A 23,716-nucleotide genomic window follows, 5' to 3' on the forward strand; every position below is an offset into this window, starting at 1 on the left:
ATAAATTTAAGTTGCTGTATGGAGGGGGGAAAAAAGAATTTTTGAAAATTAGTTATGTCACAACATTTTATGCATGTTTTTAAGTGCCTATAGATTTTTTCCCACTAGGAATGGCATAATGTACATTAGGTAGCCTATCAAAATAGGTCAAATGTGTCAAGTTACCAACCTAACACTTTTTCTTGAAGGAAAAGAAGAAAAAACATTCACTATCCACTCAAGATGAAGATGAATACTTTATTTTCATCTGGTTTTGTTAGAAGCATTGTACAATGCCAATACTTTCAATAAGCCATTTAATTCAGTATTTAGCATCACCATCTTCACTGTGCATGTTGTACAAAGACCATACATGATCTTAAGACTTAGGGGAGGGGTATTACATAATTTATGATTATGAAATTTTTGGAAGGAGGAAAACTTGTTGAATGCACAAATCTCTATTTACTCACTCCAGTATCTCCCCCTTTTCCATATACACCAGCTACAAAGCTGTGCTCCTGGAGGAAAAACGTTGCAAGAGCAGCGTAGATACTTCCTGATCAGCAATTTTATACAAACGGTACAAAGGAATATATCTAGTATACAATAAGCCAGGCGCAACACATACACAAGACACTTCAGTACCATGGACAGATGCAGGATTTTTGCTTTTCAAAATTAATACAGCATCCATGTTTTATATAAAATCAATGAATTTGCAAACCTGCTGAGTTATTGAAACTATTAGCACACGCGCGCACACACTCGCGCACACACGCGCGCGCGCACACACACACACACACACACACACACACACACAGTGAGGTAAATATAACTTGGTCATTCCAGAGGTATCTTCAATTTAACGCAAAATTACTTTAAAAAGTTCAACTGTATGCTTTGATTGTAGAATAAATGTAATCCTGGATTCACAGAAGGACCACATGGCAAAGTGTAATAGAAAATGGGACTGTCTTGAAAAGGTAGGTCATGGCACTCAACACAAAAAGCTCATCCAACAGCATTTCAGAATTTAACATTAACATAACGTATGCAGCAGTATCATTTGCATTTTCCTAGAGTCGTCCTGGGCAAATTCTGTATAGTAATAAGCTAGCACTTCCAATATGCACATTTAGCATGCTACAGATCACAGAGTAATTATTATGGTTTTACAGGGAGGTGCTCTTTTTGACTGTGTTCATAAGCCTACCACACAAAACTCTTAATATATTAAAGATGTTTTTCTGTACTATACACTAGACCTATGACAATATGCTCAGTGATTACTTACAACAGGAATGACTGATGAGATTTCTTAAAAACAAAGCAACTACACATTTCATCTATGGGCTTAGCAGCAGTTTTGCCACTTCATTCAAGTGCCTTCACCACTTGCATTTATAACACTGTTTTCCAGCCAGGAAACTACACACTTTCAGATTAAGTACCGTGAAAGAACCTGGATTTATTCGGGTTAGAAGCTAAATCCAACATTTTCTATATGGCTAGTTGTCCACACACTCTTTCTACCAGGTTTGTTGCTGTGCAATTAAACTTCACACTATAGTTTAGTGATATTAAAAAAGAATTAAAAACTTTTCTACATTGCTTTCTATGCATTATTTTTAAATATATAATTGTATATAAACTAAGTTAAACTAAAAGCTAGACTACCCTCATGAATTATACAGTGGTTCCAATTTTTAAAGTAGCAATGCAAAATGCTTTACATTACTAAATCTTTGCCGAATTCAAAGAATAACGTCAAGACGTTGTTGAATTGTGACAAACTTGAGTTTTGTGAAAGTCTCTTCATCACTAACATACTGCCCTAGTTTATTTTAAGCTGGGATGCCAAATCCTTATATTTGATTTCAACATCAACAAAATAAACATGCTAATTTCAATATATGCAGCTTTTTCTATAGAGTACATCAGAAAGCTGTGAACTGCTGTTTTAAGTCTTTTCACTTGGAACTAACCCAAATTCTCCTTTACGAATCAAATAAAGACAAGGAACAAGGGTTTGGCTAATTGAGTACTTCAGGAGAACCAAGCAGCGGATAGCCAGTTTGTGTCAGATCTACACGTGCTTCACAGAACTCACTAGTCGCAGACATATTAACTGTGCAAGATCATAAGGCTCGTTATGGCATTTTGGTGCAAATGAAGAGGCACAGCAGCATGGGCTGCAGATTTTGTGGAAGGTAACAGGCCGCCAATCTATATTGCAATGCAGCACCTTGAGCGAAGGCCATTGAGATTTCATTGAAAGATACAAAGCTATGAAAATTTACAACTGAAATTAAACAGAACTGCCAGAGAAAAAAAGACATCTACAGCTACTACAAATATGTTCATTTTCCCTGGACATTCTGCCCCTTGCCAACAACTCTACCCCCAAAACAGCAAAATCTCATTCATTTAAAAAAAATGCACGGAAACCTTTGCAGGGCAAAGAAATAACAGGTAAACGGTCAGGAGAAATAAAGTCTCAAAAAAGATAGTGTCATTTATATGGATAAATGTTGATCCCATTCAATTAAAATTTCGTACTAAAGCAACTTTTTCCTTACTGGTATGGTTGTCCTGCAAAATGCATCATCTTTTCAAAAGCTAAATAAAGATCGAGTCCACTCCTAATATAAAATTCATTTTACTTATTATTGTTTCAACTTTAAATTTATAAAAACAAATCCGATTTTAATTGCGCCTATAAACTGAAAACAACGTAAAATGCTTTCATCTTAAAAACAATGTAACAAAATACATAAAAAATGTAATGCACTGGATAAGTTGTCATAGGGGTTATTAATGCTCACTGAAAACAGATTAAGGAGACAAATGGGCAAATGATCGTCAAGATTGCTCCCTGTAGGCTACTTATAATAAAGGTCACCTTTCTGACTACTGTCACTAATTTAGTGTTAATTTCGAAAATGCACAACAATTTGGATTTTGTGGAAAGGAATTTGCTACATTACAAATTAATGGACAAAACACTTGGTGGCTTTTAGGCTAGTAACCCAAAAACAGTTTTGTATTCCTCAGCATGAACCAAATTGAGAGATATGGGACAATTACACGACTAAATACTCCCCCCATGCAGAGCCTTAGCAGCAAGAAGCCAAAGTTATGAAATCACAAGCATGTTCCACGCTACTTTAAGTTTTCAGAATGCCAGCTCCTGTCTAAAAATACAGCCAGTGGAGGTCTACATTGCAATACTGCAATCGCACTCTCCACAATTCTCTCCCATGTGCTCCTGAAGGAGAGCAGTTTGTGCCTGGTGTGCACTTGGAAATCAGCATTTATACATATTAAAAGAAAACTGTAAAGATGCTGAGTGCAAACATTATCTAGTTAATACTGAAACCTAAAGTTGTACCTATTAATTAAAAACACTAATTTATGGCCCTAACCCAATTATCTTTTAGATAGAAACTGTCCATGATGCAGGCTATGGTTTTATAAAAGCTCTGGCACTTACGGGCGAGATATGTGCACTGGCTGCGGAAATGGTTACACAATTCCTCACCCCCACTTCCCCAAACAAAAAATAGTAATAGTTATACAACTGTACCTAAATTATGCTTCCGAGTTACTTTTGTAGCCATTTCATACATAGTGGAATGAACAAATCTTCAAACCAAATGTAAAGTACTCCTGACTCAAAGCTAGGACTTCAGTGCGCAAGGTGAAAAAACAAACGGCAAGGCAGCAAAATTATAATCTGATAGCTGAATTCCTAAGCAGTAAAACTATTACCCAAATCTTGGATGAAGAGTACCCTTTGTGTGAAATACTGTATCTTGCACTTAAATGTCATTCGTTTGTGGGACCAGCCCCATTATTAGTTTCTCCAATACACTGGGGCAGTGTTGGTAAAGGCTTAAGTGTTCCAGCTTTTCTACAGTTAAGACCAATAATAAAACTTCTTTGTTTATCAAGTTAAATGTTAATTAAAAAAACTAAGCTACGTAATATCACGTCAATGTCCTGGGAAGGAGGTGTTCAAAGCAGAGTGGACCTCACAGCCTGAGCTCTGCATGTCCATTAGAGAGCTAGGCAGGTTGGAAATTTCCTATGTAGTGTATAAAATTTGGTGCAGTTTCTATGGTGGTACAGGCAGTGTGATCCATCTTCTGCTTCCTCGGTGAGGTAGAACAAGAATCCCTTCCATAAAACTGCATCCAAGTGCAGTTATCATCCTGTCAACTGGTTTTCCAGACTGCACCTGTCTCTACATTTTTATGCCTTCCTGTTGGCTGAGCTGAGATAACGTTTTCTTGATCCGCAGAGCAGTTAATCTGGCTGCTCCATTGGCGTACCAACATTCACGCATGATTTTCGCCATTACACGTAGAGCCTACAAAGAGATTGAAAGATTAGAATATATACTTATACCTTACTTAGCTACTGCAGACTGCACTTAATAGCAAAATCTACAAGAGGTCACAGCTAAAATATTGCCATCAACTTGACTTCTCAATCAAACTACATAGTTCCTAATTCATGAATTTCAAAGTGCAGGAGGACAGAGAAGGCCAAGTTAAACAAAATGCGATCAGAAAACAAAGTTATGCATATTGTATTATAAACCTAAAACCTCCTTATGCAAACCTAGTGAAGGTTCACTGTTCAAAACATAAAAATGCACTGTTTCATTTTAAGCCATCATTTCCAAAAGTTCGAAATTGTTCCCACTCACTTCATTCCTGTTTATTTTTCATGCTCCCCAGTAATTTAATAGAGCATGACTTGTTACAAAACTGTTAACACGAGTTAGAAATATTTCTCATTCTTTGAATGTAGAGTATCCTTCCACACACAATGAGCAACAAATCATTCAAATTAAGTAATCTGAGGACATAGTTCCTTTAAAACTGTACTTGCTATACAGCAAAGACAGCCACACACTCTTCCCCAATTCTGGATTTTTCAGTTGTTTGATGGAATCAATGAAAAGAAGAAAATCAAGGACAATTTCTACAATGAAGCAGCTGCATACACAAGTAAAATGGTTTGAAGAGGTTATTTTGTAGGTGTAGAACTACAATTAACCTCCACATCAAAAGGAAGGCAAACATTTTTTCACGCTCAATATAATAAATGAATTACAGGAAAATGGGTGATTAAAAGGGTTCGTTTTATGCACAAAAATAGCAAAGTGCATTGCTTTGGCAAGCATGTAACAGATTTTTAAAAAATAAACTGACCTAACTGGCCACAGCCAGTTAAAATGATATCTTACAATAGGTCAGTACTTCCCAGCAACTTTTAATCAGAATCTCAACTAGTATTTTGATCAAGCCCACTCTTAAATGTTCTATCCATATAGCCATATCCTGATTTCAGATGTGCTAACTTAGGTAGCAGAGGCCAGACAGGATAGGGTGGCCTTTTTCTTTAGTCAGCAGAGCCTCAGGAACTTCAACCGTCTCCCAGGCTCTCACCTAAAGTCTTCCCTCCCCTCCTCCCCCAAGCCTGACTATAACATGTCCAAGTTCCAGCCCCATGTCATCCTCCTTCCGCCACTCCCCCAATTAGCATCTTTCCTCTACCATTCTCCTCTTCTACCACCAGACTTAAAGTCCCTCTCCTGATGGAACAACAGGGACTTTTTTACCCAGGCATCTTCCATCATGCTGGTGATCCCAAAGTTGCAATGCCAACTGCCTCAGTCCCTTTTCCAGGCACATCCTGCTCTTTGGGTAACCTCTAATGTTCTTTCTTCTCCACCCCTTCAATTGATATTTTCAGTAGGGTTTTCATTATTGGTCCATTGCATTACATCTAATCCCACATTGAAATTTGGAGGCATTAGGATTCCAGTCCCCTCTGAATCAAAGCAAAGGACTAATAACCATTACATTTTCAAAAAATAATTAGCCTGACGTAAAACAGCCTTCTTCTATGCCACTAAATCTGAGAAACATGAGGCATAAATTGGCAAAGAAATTGTCCCATTTTTATGCCAGATGAACCAAAGGGAACTTTAATGCAGAAAACTTGTCAAGTGTTCTGGCCAAGATTCAGAGTAAAACTGTCTTAACTTATGGAATACTGATCTTAAGTCCAATGCTGAGAACAAAGACTCGAGTGGCCTAAGGGGCTGAGATGGGGAAAGAGAGAAGCAGAGATGGGGTCCACAACTAACACACACTCCACCCAATATTTGTTGAGGTGGCCAAAACAAGCTAAGGGGGTAAACCAATGTGAGGAATACAGATGAGGTGGGACTTAAAAATGTTCAGAGAAAGATAGATTTTCTCCATTGAGCCAAAAAAAGGGCACTCTGACTTGTGGCTTTGGCACTGGTTGCTACTGGTGGTGCTTAAATGATTCAATATTGGCCTTTCTGGAAATTAAATGGAGATGTGCATTTTGGAAGGACAAACCAAGGTAGGACATACACAGTAAATGGTAGGGCACTGAGGAGTGTGGAGGAACAAAGGGATCTGGGAGTTCAGATACATAATTCCCTGAAAGTGGCGTCACAGGTAGACAGGGTTGTAAAGAAAGCTTTTGGCATACTGGCCTTCATAAATCAAAGTATTGAGTATAGGAGTTGGGATGTTATGGTGAGGTTGTATAAGACATTGGTGAGGCCAACTTTGGAGTATTATGTGCAGTTCTGGTCGCCTAACTACAGGAAGGATATCAGTAAGATTGAAAGAGTGCAGAGAAGATTTACTAGGATGTTGCCGGGTCTTCAGGAGTTGAGTTACAGGGAAAGATTAAACAGATCAGGACTTTATTCCTTGGAGCATGGAAGAATGAGGGGAGATTTGATAGAAGTTTACAAAATTATGAGGGGTATAGACAGAGTAAATGCGTGTAGGCTCTTTCCACTTAGATTAGGAGAGATAAACATGAAAGGACATGGCTTTAAGGTGAAAGGGGAAAGGTTTAGGGGGAACATTAGGGGGAACTTCTTCACTCAGAGAGTGGGAGTATGGAACGAGTTGCCATCTGACGTGGTAAATGCGGGCTCACTCTTAAGTTTTAAGAATAAATTGGATAGATACATGGATGGGAGAGGTCTGGAGGGTTATGGACTGGGTGCAGGTCAATGGGACTAGCGGAATAATATTTCGGCACAGACTAGAAGGGCCGAATGGCCTGTTTTTCTGTGCTGTAGTGTTCTATGGTTCTATGTCTTGAAAAAAAAAATTACATTTGGAACCTTGCAACATATGAGCCTCAGGTAAGCAAAAGATATCATGAACTGAAATTTGCTCTGAACTGTATTCTTCAGCTTTTTGACCATGAGAGAAAAGTCAGTAAATATATTGAGGATGGCCAGATGAAAGTAAACATTGTAGACATCTGGGCGAGACAAATCTCTAGTGTGAAGTCACTGTAATTTTAAAAAAAGTTTTGTGAAACTGGATGGTTCAAATTTAAAAGCAGAGCTACTGAATAATCCCACAAGTGCAAGAAACTTGAAATCACATACCTACAGGTTTAAACAGCTCTGACACAGTTGCTCTGAATAAAGTTCAAATCCCAAGTAAGAATTAATAGTCAAATAAAAGGACAGACTTTGTAGGCAGCTTCTGTAAACCTGGATATCATTAGACATTCCCCCAGTGCTGACTTCCAAGCATCAATGATGAACAATAAAAACATGAACTTTCAATGATCTTAAAACAGTTTTAGGTTGGAAAAAAATGGTGGAACACTGCGATAAGGCAGTAATGATGTTATTTTCACTATTAAAAAAATCTTTACAATTTAGCATAAACCTTTATATTTTAGTTTTTTCTCAACATAACAAAGGTTATAATACGAATGACTAGGAAGTTGTGTTGTCCACCCTCACTGAATTGTAAAAGGCTGGGTTTGAAGTATGAATAACTTTGAAGCTCATCTGTTCTAGTGCTAGGAACTATTCTATCCACCGTTACCCAGTACAATGTCTAAGCTCCAATACACATCTCATCCTGCAGGATAAACATTTGTCACTGGATGGAAAAAATTAGAAAAAGTGTAAGTAATTTAGGCCACATTCTATTTGCTATCAAGCATCTTGATATAGCAAATCCCTCTTGGTCATTATCTCCAATGTGAATTTCTTGAAATAATGATTAAATGACCATTTCAATGTAAAATTTTGTCTTCGGTACCAAAAAATATGGTTTAGGATTTGAATGCAACTGTGTGTCTGAAATGTGAGTGAACGGGGAAAAGGAGAATGTATTCTGACTAAATGATCACAAGCCTTACTACTACTCGCAAGACCTCTTTGGTCAGAAAGCAGACTCGTTTGAAGAATCAATCTTGAGCTGCTTGTGACCTGCAGATTCTAGATTTTCAGTGAAACCCAGCCTCCCAAAAAGATTCAAGGACTACTGGAGAGCTGCCATAGTGGAGTATTAGACAGTATTAGTCATTAGGAATATACAAGAGAAGTGAGAAATTCAGTGAAGGCATTTGAAGTTGGCGTGAAGCCAAATGCAATTACCAATGACCATCCCCTTTTGATGTTAAACAACAATTGCTTTCCATGTGGTGTCTTATCTCTATGTGACATCCTCAAGATGCATGGATGAGCTTGCCTGGGTAATCTGTTGAGTGGGAAGCTTCCCACATTGTGAGGTTTCAAAGTAGCCGAATCAAAACCGCACAACCACAGATTGCACCCATTAAAGTCATCAGCCAAAAACTTTAACTCTGTTTCTCTCTCCGCAGATGCTGCCTCTATAGAATAAGAGTGATCAGCACAGCAAGGGTTATTGTGGAACAGTACCGCCCACAGTATGATGTACGGAGACACATGACAGGAGACAAGGTTGTATAGGGAGAGTCAAGGGGAAATCAGCATGAAGTTAGCTCCTAGTTTGGGCTATACTTTGGACAGGTGTAAATAGTTATGTGCTACCAATAAAGACTACTGTTCAACCATACAAGCTTCTGAACCTTAGTGAGACATACTAAACAAACCTTTACAACACAGTGGCAGCTCATGAATGAACCCAGAACCAAAGAAGCTGGTGAAGGAACCCAGAGTCTGAAAAACTAAAGGAACAGCATCCTGGCCTGACTGAAGTGCACCTGAACAGAAGACTCAGCTGGAGATCACCTAAAAGGAAGCTCCGCTGCAGACATGGAGGCTGAAAAGCAGGAAAAAAATCCACTGTGCAGCTAAAGGACTCCATCAGAGCACACGGAGGTCCATTGTGAATCCCCATCGATTACAGAGTGAAAGGACCTAGCAAAGGTGAGCAAAAATTCAGTTCCAAAGCTGAACTAGCCTTTAAAAGTCTTCAGGCCATTAGTCAGTCAGAGCAGTCAATTTTGTTAATCACCACAACCAGCCAGGGTTCAGAGTTCTCACCACGCCATGCCCCAGCTGAACTCCATAAAACAAAAAATAGAAGTTTTTAAAACTCAGCCATAGCTGAGAACTGCCTTTTAATGGTCCTAACACACTCCAAAAAACATTCTAAAGGGCCCAAATCTTTAATCAAAAAATTTGCTGCAAAAAATCAATCTCTTTGGGGTCGGGTTTCATCACAGGAGCCTGCTAAAATGCAACAAGCGCCGGAAGAAACATTGAAAGAAAGTTACTGCAGTGCCATCTTTAAAAGTGAAACAGCATTTAAAGCTTTACTTCCAAGCTGAAGAACAGCCATGGATAATAAATCAACCCTCCCAGATCAATTTGGGCTGATACAAGGGCCAGACGAGGTGCCAAAGTGGGGGCTTTGGTGAAAAGATTTTCAAGATATATGATAGCTTCTGGATTAGATAAGACGAGAGGCTGAACAAGTGAATACACTGCTGTACTCAGTGGGTCCAATAGCCAATGACATTATTGCGAGGCAAGGAAAAATGAATCTTCAGATAAGTTTGAAGATGCTCTGAAATCCATTGCTGCCTACTTTAACTAATAAATGTTTAGAACAAGCAAAGTTTAACAAGTGAGTCCAACAGCCTGGAGAACCTGTTGACTCTTTCATAAAGAAATTATACAGATTGACTAAAGGCTGTGACTACAGCTACCTTAAGTCAGAGCTCATATGGGACTGAATAGTAGTTGGAATGGCTGATGATGCCCTTTCAGGCATCCTACAGGCAAAAGAAGATCTGACTCTGCAAACGGCCATCCAAATAGTCAGGCAGTCTGAAATTCGCTAACACCACCTGTCCATTTTACACGGCAAGACTGAGCCATGGTATAGAGCAACCTCAACTGTCTAGCTCATAAACTAATAAAAGGGCAGCAAGACTCCAGGCCTAAGAAGACAATACCCCAGCTATTCACAATATATATATATGAGGGAACTAAACGTAATATCTCCAAATTTGCAGATGACACAAAGCTGGATGGGACGGTGAGCTGTGAGGAGGATGCAGAGATGCTTCAGAGCGATTTGGACAAGCTGAGTGAGTGGGCAAAAGTATGGCAGATGCAGTATAATGCAGATAAATATGAGGATATCCACTTTAGTAGGAAAAACAGGAAAGCAGATTATCTGAATGGCTATAAATTGAGAGGGGAATGCATGAGACCTGGGTGCCCTCGCACAGCAGTCACTGAAGGTAAGCATGCAGGTGCAGCAGGCGGTAAAGAAGGCAAATGGTATTGGTATGTTGGCCTTCATAGGGAGGGGATTAGAGTACAGGAGCAGGGATGTCTTGCTGCAATTGTACAGGGCCTTGGTGAGACCAAGGAATATTGTGTGCAGTTTTGGTCTCCTTACCTGAGGAAGGATGTTCTTGCTATAGAGGGAGTGCAGCGAAGGTTTACCAGACTGATTTGTGGGATGGCGGGACTGACATATATGAGGAGAGATTGAGTCAGTTAGGACTATATTCACTGGAGTTCAGAAGAATGAGGGGGTATCTCATAGAAACCTATAAAATTCTAACAGGACTAGACAGGGTAGATGCAGGATGGATGTTCCGGATGGTGGGGGAGTCCAGAACCAGGGGTCACAGTCTGAGGATACGGGGTAGACCATTTAGGACTGAGATGAGGAGAAATTTCTTCACCCAGAGAGTGGTGAGCCTGTGGAATTCGCCACCACAGAAAGTAGTTGAGACCAAAATATTGTATGTTTTCAAGAAGGAGTTAGATATAGCTCTTGGGGCGAAAGGAATCAAAGGATATGGGGAGAAAGGGGAGCAGGTTATTGAGTTGGATGATCAGCCATGATCATAGTGAACGGCGGAGCTGAATGGCCTACTCCTGCTCCTATTTTCTATGTTTCTATGTAACATGCTTAAGAATTTAACTGTAATCACTGAAATTCACAAGAATTACCTCACAACTTTGCCACCGGTTAGGAATGTTTGGCCTTAGCTTCTGCTCACACACCACCTTCCTCATTTCCTCAATTGAAGGGTCCGATGGTACTAGGTCATAGTAAGGCAGCTGATAGTCTTCATGAATACCTAAACCATCAGTTTAAACGCAATTTATTGGACTATGTTATTTAAAAAAATGATGTACATTCTCTTCACATTCCACAAGTCACAAACTATTACAATATAGGGAAATGACAAACAGGGGAAACTAGGACATTACATGCAAACTAAAGGCCGGTCTAAATTTTTGAATGCTCCTTCAGTCTTGCCAAAGGTACATCATGATAATCCATCATGCACACAAACAACAGAATGACAAGGTCATAGTATAGTTTTCCATTACAGGATTCTACTTTTTGTTCATGGTAAGGAATGTTAATGTCTGGAAAGGGAACATCTCATTTCAGTTACCCAGTGTCAGCAATGGGACATGTTGAAAAGCTCTACTCTCACCCAAGTCTCGTTTTACAACCTAAATTGTAATAGTATTTTCAAGAAAGTGTCTAGAATGTTTTTACTTACCACCCACTGAACATCTTCGTGCAATTTCCCAGAAAACCAAGCCCATAGCATAGATATCTGCCCTTTTAAAAGACTCAAAATGTTTCATGTTTATAGAATCATCAAGGACTTCTGGAGCCATGTATCTGCAAAAAAAAAAATTAGATGACTTGAAGACTATTAGAAAGCATTACTGTAAATCACCTTCCATGTAGAACAGCTTTTAAAAGAAAGCCAAGCATTTTTCACTATTTTGATACAGTTCTTAGGGAATTCAATGCTTGTTGTTACTTTGTGAGGTGCACTATAAAATTCAATAGGTGGGTAGATCTCCTCTTGATACAGGCAAGGATTTTGACAAAGGGAACGAAAGCAATAGCATCATCATGGAACAATTAGGGGTGAAGGAGGACGGGTTATAAAAAGCAAGAGGTAGTTCAAGAAATTATATCAGAGGATATGTATCATTTTCTGCAGCTATGACCAGGAGGCCTAAATGGTCTGTTATCTTCCTTACCCTTGCAGCTAGAAGACAACAGAATGAGTAGAGAAGATTTGGAAAAAAGGACAAGATTTGTATTTGCGACACGTTAGAGCCAATTGCATAGGGAAGAATAGGATGGAGATCTTAAAATGGAAGTTTGATTGTAAAATAGGGTTTTCAAAGTAGTAATTTTGTCATTATTTCCAGCTGCCGGAGCTAGGCCAGTCAGGGACATTGCATGACTGATCCGGTCCTGAGGAGTGTTCGATTTGATTCTGGATAACTGAACAGGATAAGAAAATGACCTGAATGTTTGAGAATACTTGGGGAACGGAAACCATAGCCTAATTAGTTCTAATAAAAATTTTAAAAAGTTTGAAGATAAGGGAGTTGGCTTGAAAATAGCCAATTTAAGTGGGATGAAAAGGGGTCTAACCCAGATTAACAAATTAGAAAGGGTTCCACTGAGAGCTTAGGGCAAAATGAAATTTTAATAAAGCAAATGTTGAACATAGAAAGGGGACAACATGAAAGAGAGATAAGTAAAGTAAGTTTGTATAAATCAGTGACACCTTAATTAGTTCATCCCACCCCAGATTTGTTTGCCTCTGTAAATCTGTTATGTCTAGGCTGAGGTGCATTAGATACTTGCATTTATACAGCACCTTTCAGGTAGGAAAACATTCTGTGACACTTCACAGGAGTATAGTCTGGCAAAGATTGACACTGAGCCAAAGGAGGTACCATTGGGAGCTGAGACTATAAGCTAAAGAGGTAGATTTAAGGAGGATCTTAAAGGAAGACGGAAGTGGAGAGGTTTATTGAGGGAATTCCCAAGCTTGGGGTATAAAAGACTAAAGATACAATCACCAATGGTAGGGCAAAAGGAGTGAGGGAAGTATAAAAGGCTGCAGTAAACAGAGACCAAACACTTAAGTCCCCACCTATCTGTAAGCAATCCCACAGGAAATACTGGTATTTTTGAAAGTCGCATATACAGTTATTTATCAATGAGGAACATGGGAAAATAGCACTCTTCAGGGAAAGACAGTTGTAGGTTGTGCCACAAATACACTACAAACCTGGGTCAATCTAATGCTTATAGTTATTTCACAAATGCAAACTTACAGAACATAAGCGTGCGCATAATACATGTGTTACCTTTTTGTTCCCACTCTGTGATTTGGAGCAATATCAATTGTATCTGTGGCTGAATCATGCCTTACTGCCAATCCTAAATCTGCAATGCAGCAAGTTCCATTCTTCTTTACTAAAATGTTTTTTGACTTCAGGTCTCTGTGAGCAATAGCAGGTTTTCCTATGGAAAGGAGTGGTTTTCACATTAGAATACAAACAGAGTTCAAAAACACACCTGCAAGTTTCTTCTGGGAATCGGACAAGTTCTATACAGATACTATTTAAATATTCACCAAGTATTACTATACCATCAGAGGACTCCTGCTGCACCAGTCATGCATATTTACAAAAGTAACTTCCATGCAATAATGGATTTAATTCTCTTCTTCAACACCTGCAATTCTGGTAGTATTTCAAATACACAAATACTGATGTCCTTTTTCAAAAAAAAAAAGGACCTGTTTATTTTTCCTACTTGTGCTATTAAATGCTTTTAAACTTAAATAAGGGCAATTATGAGGGCATGACAGCAGAGCTGGCTAAAGTGAATTGGCAAATTAGGTTAAGGGATAGGTCAATAGAGATGCAGTGGCAAACATTTAAGGGGATATTTCAGAATACACAGAATAGATACATTCCTTTGGGTAAGAAAAAGTCCAAGGGACGAACACACACATCCTTGGTTAACTAGAAGGTTAAAGAAAACTAGAAGGTTAAAGAAAAAGTATATAATTGTGCAAAGATAGGTGGTAGGCCAGAAGATTGGACAGGATACCAGGAACCACAAAGGGTGTCTAAAAGATTAATAAGGGGAGAAAAATTAGAGTGCGAGAGAAAGCTAGCCAGAAATATAAAAACAGATAGTAAGAGTTTCTATAAATACTTTAAAAAGAAATTAGTTAACAAAGTGAGCTTTGGTCCTATAGAAAGCGAGTCTAGAGAACTGATAACGGAAAACAAGGAAATGGCAGATGAATTAACAGGTATTTTGCATCAGTCTTCACTATAGAGGATACAAGCAACATCCCAGAAGCAGCTATAAATCAGGAAATGGGAGGGAAGGAGGAACTCAGGGAAATTACAATCACCAGAGAAGTGGTACTGAGTAAATTGTTGGAGTTGCGGGCTGACAAGTGCCTGGGCCCTGATGGACTTCAACTTAGGCTCTTAAAACAAATGGTTAGTGAGATAGTTGAGGCATTAGTTTTAATTTTCCATAACCCCCTAGATTCAGGAAAGGTCCCATTAGATTGGAAGAGAGCAAATATAACTACATTATTCAAAAAAGGGGCAGAGACAGAAAGCAGGAAACTATAGGCCAGTTAGCTTAACATCTGTCCTAGGGAAAATGTTAGGAACTATTATTCAAGAAGCTATAGCAGGGCATTTGGATAAGTTCAAGGTCATCGGGCAGAGTCAACATGGTTTTGTGAAAGGGAAATCATGTTTAACCAAGTTATTGGAATTCTTTGACGAAGTAACATATGCTGTGGATAAAGGGGAACCAATGATGTACTGTACTTAGATTTCCAGAAGGCATTTAATAAAGTGCCACATCAAAGGTTACAGCAGAAAATAAAAGCTCGTGGTATAGGGAGTTACATTGGCATGGATAGAAGATTGGCTGACTAACAGGAAGCAGAAATTTGGCATAAATTAGTCTTTTTCTAGTTGGCAGGATGCGACAAGTGGTGCGCAACGCCACATGGATCAGTGCTGGGAACTCAACTGTTTAAAATTTATATGTGATTTGGATGAAGGGATGTTTGCCAAATTTGCTGATGACACAAAGATAGGTAGGAAAGTAAGTTGTGAAAAGGACATAAGGAGGCTACAAAAAAATATAGATAAGTGAGTGAGCAAAGATCTGGCAGATGGAGTAGAATGTGGGAAAATGTGAAATTGTCCATTTTGGCAGAAAGAATAAAAGAGAAGCATATTATCTAAATGGTGAGAGATTGCAGAGCTCTGAGATGCAGAAGGATCTGGGTGTCTTAGTGCATGAATCACAAAAGGCTAGTATGCAGGTACAGCAAGTAATTAGGAAAGCTAATAGAATATTATAATTTATTGAGGGGAATTGAGTATAAAAGTAGGGAGGTTATGCTTCAGTTATACAGAGCAGAAGTGAGATCACATCTGGTGTACTGTGTACAGTATTGGTCACCTTATTTAAGAAAGGATGTAAATGCATTTGAAGCAGTTCAGAGAAGGTTTACCAGACTATACCTGGAATGGGCGGGTTGTCTTATGATGAAAGGTTAGACAGACTAGGCTTGTATCCGCTGAAGTTTAGAAGAGTAAGAGGTTTGATTGAAACATAAGGTCTTAAGGGGTCTTGACAGGGTGGATGTGGAGAAGATGTTTCCCCTTGTGGAAGAATCTAGAACTAGGGGTCACTGTTTAAAAATAAGGAGTCGCCTTTTTAAAATGGAAATAGGGCGAATTTTTTTCCTCTCAGAAGGTCATGAGTCGTTGGAACTCCCTTCCTGAAAAGGTGGTGGAAGCAGCGTCTTTGAATATTTTTAAGGCAGAAGTGGCTAGATTTTTGGTAAGCAAGGGAGTGATAAGTTAGCAGGGATAGGCAGGATGCAGGTTTGAGGTTACTATCAGATCAGCCATGATCTTATTAAATGGTGGAGCAGGCTCAAGGGGCCGAATGGCCTACTGCTGATCTTTGTTTGTATGTTTGGGACAATCTGTTCTTGGAAATCCTGATCCTATTGTGTATCATAGAAAATGTGTAACAAACGCAAGTTCACACCCTCACCTTGTGTACCAACAATCTCCATATGCAAGTGTGCAAGTCCACTGGCTGTGGAAAGTGCCAGTTTAATCATTCCTTCCACAGTAATGGTGTACCTGTTCAAGTAGTCAAACAGGGAGCCATGTTCATGATAATCTGATACTAGCCATAACTGTGTCCAGGTCCCATTATCTGAAGACAGGAGGAGAAAATGATAGTATATCTAAACATAGCAACAAGGTAATTGCACATGATTGTGAACAGGCAGAATTTAATTTTAGCAAAACTGACAGATGTACAAAATAGGCACTTAAAACTGTGGTTTTATATATTACATAAAGCTAAATGCAGGTAAAGAAAGCAATTTAGCTTATTCTTCCACAAAAGAATATGGTATCCCTCATCACATCATCCAACTATCTTGAACAATGAGTTTCTGCCACCACTGTGGAGCTATTAGGCATTCTTTGCATAAAGTATTCCCCTGTCAACTGGTCTTAGTTTGCCTTTTATCAATTCCTAATTATGCCCCAAGTTCAAGTCAGGCCTGAATTTAAAATGTTTCTCCAGATTTATCTTATTCCATTCTACTTGCTATTTTATATATTTCTGAAGGTTCCCCCTTCAATTGCTTTCCTTTAAGGCAAAGAGAGTTTTTCCAAGTCTATCTTCATAAGTAGCCTTCTGACAGTAGGTTTCATGACCCTGTCCATTACCTCCAAAACTTGGTTACTTCCTTTGTGCTTTGGTGAACAGAATTGAACATAGTACTCACAGTATGGCCTAACCAGTGTACTATAGAGCTTCAGCATGACTGCCTTAGACAAATATTCCAATTCATTAATCCAGCTCAACATTCTCTTCATTTTACTGATTGCTGTGCTGCAATGATTGGACATGATAGCATTAAATGAATACTACTAGGTCTCCTTCAACCTTTAGCTAATTAAACACCACTCATTAAATCATCTTCATATTTTTTCAATGTTTAATATCTAGTTATTGCTCTCCTCACCTAATTTAGTCCAAGTCTGGCTGCAGCCTATATCATTATGTTCTTTGACAAATAGATCCTCCCAATTAGTCTCACTTACCAAATTTACAACATGTCATACATGTAGATAAGGAGCTATTCTCTAGGCTCTTCATTCAGTATGCTGTTTCTCCACTTAGTCAATTTATTATCTCCATATATACCGACTCCTAAAGCTTCTGTATCGGCACCTCAATGAAAATTTTAATCAAAAATTCTGAAAGTCTAGATCCATTATATTATACAGCCATCCAAAATCAACTTAGGAAGTCAAAAAAAGAGAACTTGGTTAGATTCTAAAACTGTGCTAGATTATTTTCATATAAGCAATCAAGTTGGCTCGCTAATCTTTTGTCAGTTATCAGTGGGAGACTAATGAGTTGATAGTTATGCAGATTTGTTTTGCCACTTTTTTTTAAAAAAAGGATCAAATCCCACTGGGTTGTTTCTAGTTTAGAAGGGTGGGGGAGATAGGGGCCTCCCCTCTTCACTGACTGCCTGATAATGACACTCAGCACTCAATGCTTTTCATTTCTATACTTATTTAGCATCCACAGGCGTAGAACATCCAAACCTAGGATTTATTTTATTTTCAGCCCGCCAAGTTTGTCTAAGAACTCCATCATGGTGATGTTGAATGTTATGTTTAATTATAGAATTTTCTATGAGAAATGGCATGTAAACTAGTGTCTTAACGAGTGAAAATGTCCAAGTAGTAGCCATTTAGTCCAACTATTTTTAGTTCATCCTCGGTTTCAACTCAGTTGGACTCTTAAAAGATCAGCTCTTCTCCATTAACCGTCTTACTAGTATGTTTTCTTACTGTTACACTATGCACAATTGTGTTCATTTTTATTTGACGTTTAGATGGTTGTATTTTTCCCAGTGATTTCCCTCAATTTCCCCCGTAGACTTTACAGTTTAGTTTTATTTATTTTACTTTGAATGCCACATTCATATTAAACACAAAGTTATATGCAAATGTAAGGTACAAACAAATCTAACAAGTTTCCTGAATAAATAATAAACAAGTTTTGTACTCTTGGGGGAAATAAATGTAATTTTGGCAAACTGGCAGATGCAAGATTCAAGCCTGTTGAAAATAGCCCAAGCTGCACATGCTAATTTGGTCTAACCACAACTCGTCGAGACAAGATCGTTATAATCAAGGCTACAAGGTTTACAACAATTGAAGTCGTCAAATTCTGTGGGCTCCAAGGACATTTACTGTTACATTTGGGATCACATTCTGCAATTCTGTTTCAATAAAAGTTTCTGGTTTACAGTGACTAAATGATTTAGTTCCTACTTATATTTACAAAGGTTCCAGGCCTTTTATCCAATATTTTAGAAATTGCATTCTTCAATTCAATCTTCTTACCCCCTCAAAGACCAGCTCAGCTTCTGATCGTGGTGATTGTTATGAAAAAAAGGAAATAAAAACTCTCATACTGCAATCTACTGATCAACATTTGATGATTCAAAACACAGGGGCAGACAAACACAAGTATGAATGTGAAAAATTTGCCATAATGTCCTGTATCTCATCTACATGCTGTCCCCCTTCAGTGACGTGATCCAAAAGGACAACGTTAGCTTTCACATGCAAGGTAATACCCAGCTCTACTTCACCATCATCTCTCTCGACTTACAAGGTTGCTTATCTGACATTCCCATGAGGCACTCAATAAGGTGCCAACATCAAAGGTTACCCCACCAAATAAAAGCTCATGGTGTAGTTGGTAACATATAGTATGAATAGAGGATTGGTTAGCTAACAGGAAACAGGGAGTAGGGATAAATGGGTCATTTTTGGGCTGGCAGTGGGGCACCATAGGGATCAGTGCTGGGATCTCAACTATTTACAATCTATTTCAATGATTTGAATGAAGGGATCAAATGTATGGTAGCTAAATTTACTGATGACACCAAGATAGGTAGGAAAGTAAGTTGTCAAGGGGACATAAAGAGTCTAAACAGGATTTAGATAGGTTTAAGTGTGTGGCAAAAATGTGGTGGCTATGGTATAATGCGGAAAAATGCAAACTTGTCCACATATTTGGAGAGAATCTGCAGAATTCTGCGGTAGAGAGATTTGGGTGTCCTGGTACATGAATCACAAAAAGTTAGTATGCATGTATAGCAAGTTTTTAGGAAGGCTAATGGAACGTTGGCGATTATGGCAAGGGAAATCAAATATAAAAGTAGGGAAGTGTTGCTACAACTATAGCAGGCCTTAGTAGACTGCTGCTGGAGTACTGTTGCAGTTTTGGTCTCCTTACTTAAGGAGATAATTGTATTAGAAGCAGTTCAGAACTGACCCCTAGGATTAAGGATTTATTTTATGAGGAAAGGTTGAGCAGGTTGGGAGTTAAGAATGAGAGCTGATCTTATTGAAACGTACAAGATCCTGAGGGGGCTTGACAGGGTGGATGCTGAGAGAATGTTTCCCTTTGCGGGGGAGTCCCAAACTAGGGGACACAGTTTAAAAATTAGGGGTCACCCATTTAAGACTGAGTTGCGAAGAATTTTTTTCTGTCAGAGGGTCATTAGTCTGCGGAATTCTATTTCCCAAAGAGTAATGAGGGCTGGATCATTGAATATATTCAAGGCTGAGTTAGATAGATTTTTGATCGACAAGGGAGCTAAGGGTTATGGGGGGTGCTGAGAGGAAAGTGGAATTGAGACCACAATCAGGTCAGCCATCAACTTATCAAATGGCAGAGCAGGCTTGAGGGGCCTACTCCTGCTCTTAATTCTTGTGTTCTTGTATTCAGTACTGAATAAGCAAAAACTTCCTCACGCCAAATTCCATTCCCTAGCTACCAACCCATCCCTCTCCCTGAGAGTAAACCAGTTATTTCAGAACCTTGGTGTCATATTTGACCCCGAGATGAGCTTCCAACCTCATTTGTGCCATCACTAAGACCACCTATTTCCAACGGCGTAACATCACCCAACTACCCCTCCTGTCTCAGCTCATCTGCTGTTGAAACCCTCATTCATAACTTTGTTACCTCTAGACTTGCATACTTAAGCACACTCCTGGCTGGTCTCCCACATTCTACCCTTGATAAACTTAAGATAATCCAAAATTCGCACCAAGTCCCGATCACCTAATACCCCTATGTTGCGGACCTGCCTTGGCTCCCGGGCAAGCAATGCCTTGATTTTAAAATTCTCCTCGTTTTCAAATCTCTCCATGGGCTCAACTCATCCTCTTTGTAATCTCCTCCAGCCCCACAAACCTGAGAGATATCTCCAATTATTTAATTCTAACCTCTTGAACATCCCTGATTTTAATTGCTCCAACACTGGTGGTCATGTCTAGACCCTATGCTCTGGAATTCTCCCCTCATACACCTCACCATCTCTCTACCTTGCTTTCTTACTTTAAGGCACTCCTTAAAACCTACCCATTTGACCAAGCTTTTGGTCATCTGACCTAATATCTCAATTTGTGACTCTGTAATTTCATTTTATAATGCTCATGTGAAGCCCCTTGGAAGGTTTTATTATGTTAAAGGTGTTATATAAATGAGATGTTTTGGTGGGTCAATCCTCATCATGATTCTTTCTTAGTGGCTAAAGATACAAGGCTTTAAAATACCTATGTTCCTGTGAAAGCTTATATTTACTGTAAATGTTTCCTCTATTAGAATTATATTCCTAGGTTCAGAATGTTAGCCAAGTTACGGCTGAAGGTTTTTTGGACTGGGGTTGGGTGGGGGGGTGGGGGGTGGAGAAGGGATCAGACCAAACAAGAATCTTACATTCCCAAAAATAAATTAGGTCAAATTTTCATATTATCCTTCAAAGGAGAATTTATTCCTTCTAATGAGGCCTGACCACAGCTCAAGAAACTGAATAGAACCGATATATTAAATGAGGAGAGGCAACACAAGGCAAAAATGGTGCAATTTTAAAGGGGGTGCAACAACAGAGAGGATGCGCACACACAAGCCTTAGAAAATGGCAGGACAAGTTGAGGAGGCACGGGACCCTTGGCTTTTTAAAACAGGCACAGAATACAACAGCAATGCTAAACCATAATAACACATTGGTTAGGTGCCACTTGAAGTATTATGGCCAATTCTGGGCACCACATGAAGAATATCAAGGGCTTAGAAAGGGTGCAGAGGAAATTTACTAGAGTGGCAATGGGGTGAAAGAATTCAGCAACTTGGAGGGAATAGAGAAATTGGGGTGTTCTTCTTAGAGAAGATTAAGAAGAGATTTGATGTGTGTTCAAAATCATGAAGGGTTTCATTGAGTAAATAAGGAGAAACCGCTTTCAATGACATGAGTTGGTAACCAGAGGGGACAGATTTAAGACAAGAGAATCAGAAGCGACATGAGGGGAATGCTTTTTAAGCATCATGTTATGATCTAGAAAGTACTACCTGAAAGAATGATGAATGCAGTTTCAATAATAACATTTAAAAGGGAAGTAAATGTACTTCAAGTGGGAAAATTTGTGAGGCCACGAGGAAAGAATAGGGGGACTAATTGGATAGCTCTCTCAAAGAGCCTACACAGACACAATGGGCAGGCTGGTCTCCCCTCTTGTCTGTATCATTCTCTAATATAAAGAAATATTGATCATCCATGCACTGGCTTTTAATCCAGTCTGTATTTCCAGCCACCACCTACTGTATCAGGGCGGTGGGATGCGTAGCAAGGGGTACACAACATATAAATCCAGAGAGGTCACTAAAACCATACTTGGCCTTTTTTGAGACCACATCCAGAATACTGTTTGTGGTTCCAGTCTCCCCATTTCAAAAACGATATTCAGTTACTGAAGGTGATAGGGAGAACGGCTTTTCAGAATTTAAGCAAATGATACGTGAGGAATAGTCGACTATCCTGGGCAGTAAAGAAAAATGGGAACTGCGGGAGAAAATTTTTATTTTACTATGCAGTGAATATCTGGAACAAATTACTGGCACAGTGGATCCATCGCAGTCTCCTCCTGTGGACTCCAGCACCACAGGTGCTAATCTTCAGCCAATTGCATGTGATATCAAGAAATGGCTGAAGGCACTGGATACGATAAAGACTAAGGGGCCTTGACAATACTCCAGCACTAATACTGAAGACTTGTACTCCAGAACTAGTCATTCCCCTATCCAAGTGGTTCCAGTACAGCAAAAACACTGGCATCAACCTGACAACGTGGAAAATTGTCCACATATTTCTGGTCCACAAAAAGGACAAATCCAACCCGGCCATTTACTGCCTCATCAGTCTACTCTCCAAACATCAGCAAAGTGTTGGATGGGGTCGTTAACAGTGTTATCATATAGAACTTACAACAATAAGCTGCTCAACGATGCTTAATTTGGGTTTCACCAGGTCTACTTGGCTCCTGACTTCATTAGCCATAGCTCAAACATGGACAAAGGAGCTGAACTAAAGACATTAGGTGAGACTGAGCGCCCTTGACATCAAAGCAGCACTTGACCATGTGTGACATCAAGAAGGCCTGGCAAAACTGAAGTCAATGGGAATCAGGGGGAAAAACTCACCCCTGTTTGCAGTCATACCTACCACAAAGGAAGATAGTTAGGGTTTTTGGAGTCCAATCATTTCAACCCCAACGCATCACTGAAGCAGTTCCTCAGGGTAGGGTCCAAGGCCCAAACATCTTCAGCTGGTTCAATCAATGACCTTCTCTCCATCATAAAGTCAGTAGGGATGTTCATTGACCGACTGCATAGTGTTCAGTTCCATACACGACTTCTCAGATACTGAACCAGTCCATGTCCATGTGCAGCAAGGCCTGGGCAACATTCAGGCTTGGGCTGATAAGTGGCAAGTAACATTCACACCACACAAGTGCCAGGCAATGGCCATCTCCAACAAGAGAGAATCTAACCATCTCCCCTTAATGTTCAACAACGTTACCATTGTGGAATCCTCCATCAACAACATCTGTGGGGGCTACCATTGACCAGAAGCTTAACTGGACTAGTCATATAAATACAGTGGCTATAACAGCAGGTCAGAAGTTGGGAATTCTGCAGTGATAACGCACCTCCCAATTCCCCAAAACCTGTCCACCATCTACAAGGCACAAGTCAGGAGTACGATGGAATCTCTTCACTTGCCTGGATGAAAACACTCAAGAAACTTGGCACGATCCAAAACAATGCAGCCCGCTTGACTGGTACCCCAACCACCACCGTAAAAATTTACTCCCTCCACCAATACATAATGGCAGCAGTGGGTACCATATACAAGATGTACTGCAGCAACTCACCAAGGCTGCTTTCACAGTACCTTCTGATTCCACAGCCTCTTCCCCCAAAAAGGAGAAGGGCATAGGAACTCCACCACCTGCAAGCTCCCCTCCAAGCCACATACCACCCTCACTTGGAACCGATTCTTCACTGGAACTTTGTTCCTAGCAGCACTGTAGGTGTACCCACACCAGGTGGACTGCAGTTGTTCAAGAAGACGGATCATCACCATCTTTTCAAGAGCAATTAGGGAAGAGTAATAAATA

The 23,716-nt window shown here is 39.5% G+C and overlaps 1 protein-coding gene across 1 annotated transcript in view; it reads right to left on the reverse strand.

Annotated features, from left to right (window-relative positions):
- Positions 1 to 3,585: 3,585 nt before the first annotated feature.
- Positions 3,586 to 23,716, reverse strand: part of LOC144679610 (TGF-beta receptor type-1-like) — a 61,625-nt gene continuing 41,494 nt past the window's right edge. Inside the window, exons 5-9 of the mRNA XM_078540167.1 lie at positions 16,197 to 16,364; positions 13,451 to 13,607; positions 11,827 to 11,951; positions 11,261 to 11,391; positions 3,586 to 4,354 (exon numbers count right to left, since the gene is read on the reverse strand). Coding sequence (XP_078396293.1) covers positions 4,229 to 4,354; positions 11,261 to 11,391; positions 11,827 to 11,951; positions 13,451 to 13,607; positions 16,197 to 16,364 — 707 coding nt within the window. The 3' untranslated portion in view covers positions 3,586 to 4,228. The remainder of the gene's footprint in view (positions 4,355 to 11,260; positions 11,392 to 11,826; positions 11,952 to 13,450; positions 13,608 to 16,196; positions 16,365 to 23,716) is intronic.

This window comes from Cetorhinus maximus, chromosome 4 (assembly GCF_964194155.1).
Source record: "Cetorhinus maximus chromosome 4, sCetMax3.hap1.1, whole genome shotgun sequence".
In the NCBI taxonomy this organism is placed as follows: domain Eukaryota; kingdom Metazoa; phylum Chordata; class Chondrichthyes; order Lamniformes; family Cetorhinidae; genus Cetorhinus; species Cetorhinus maximus.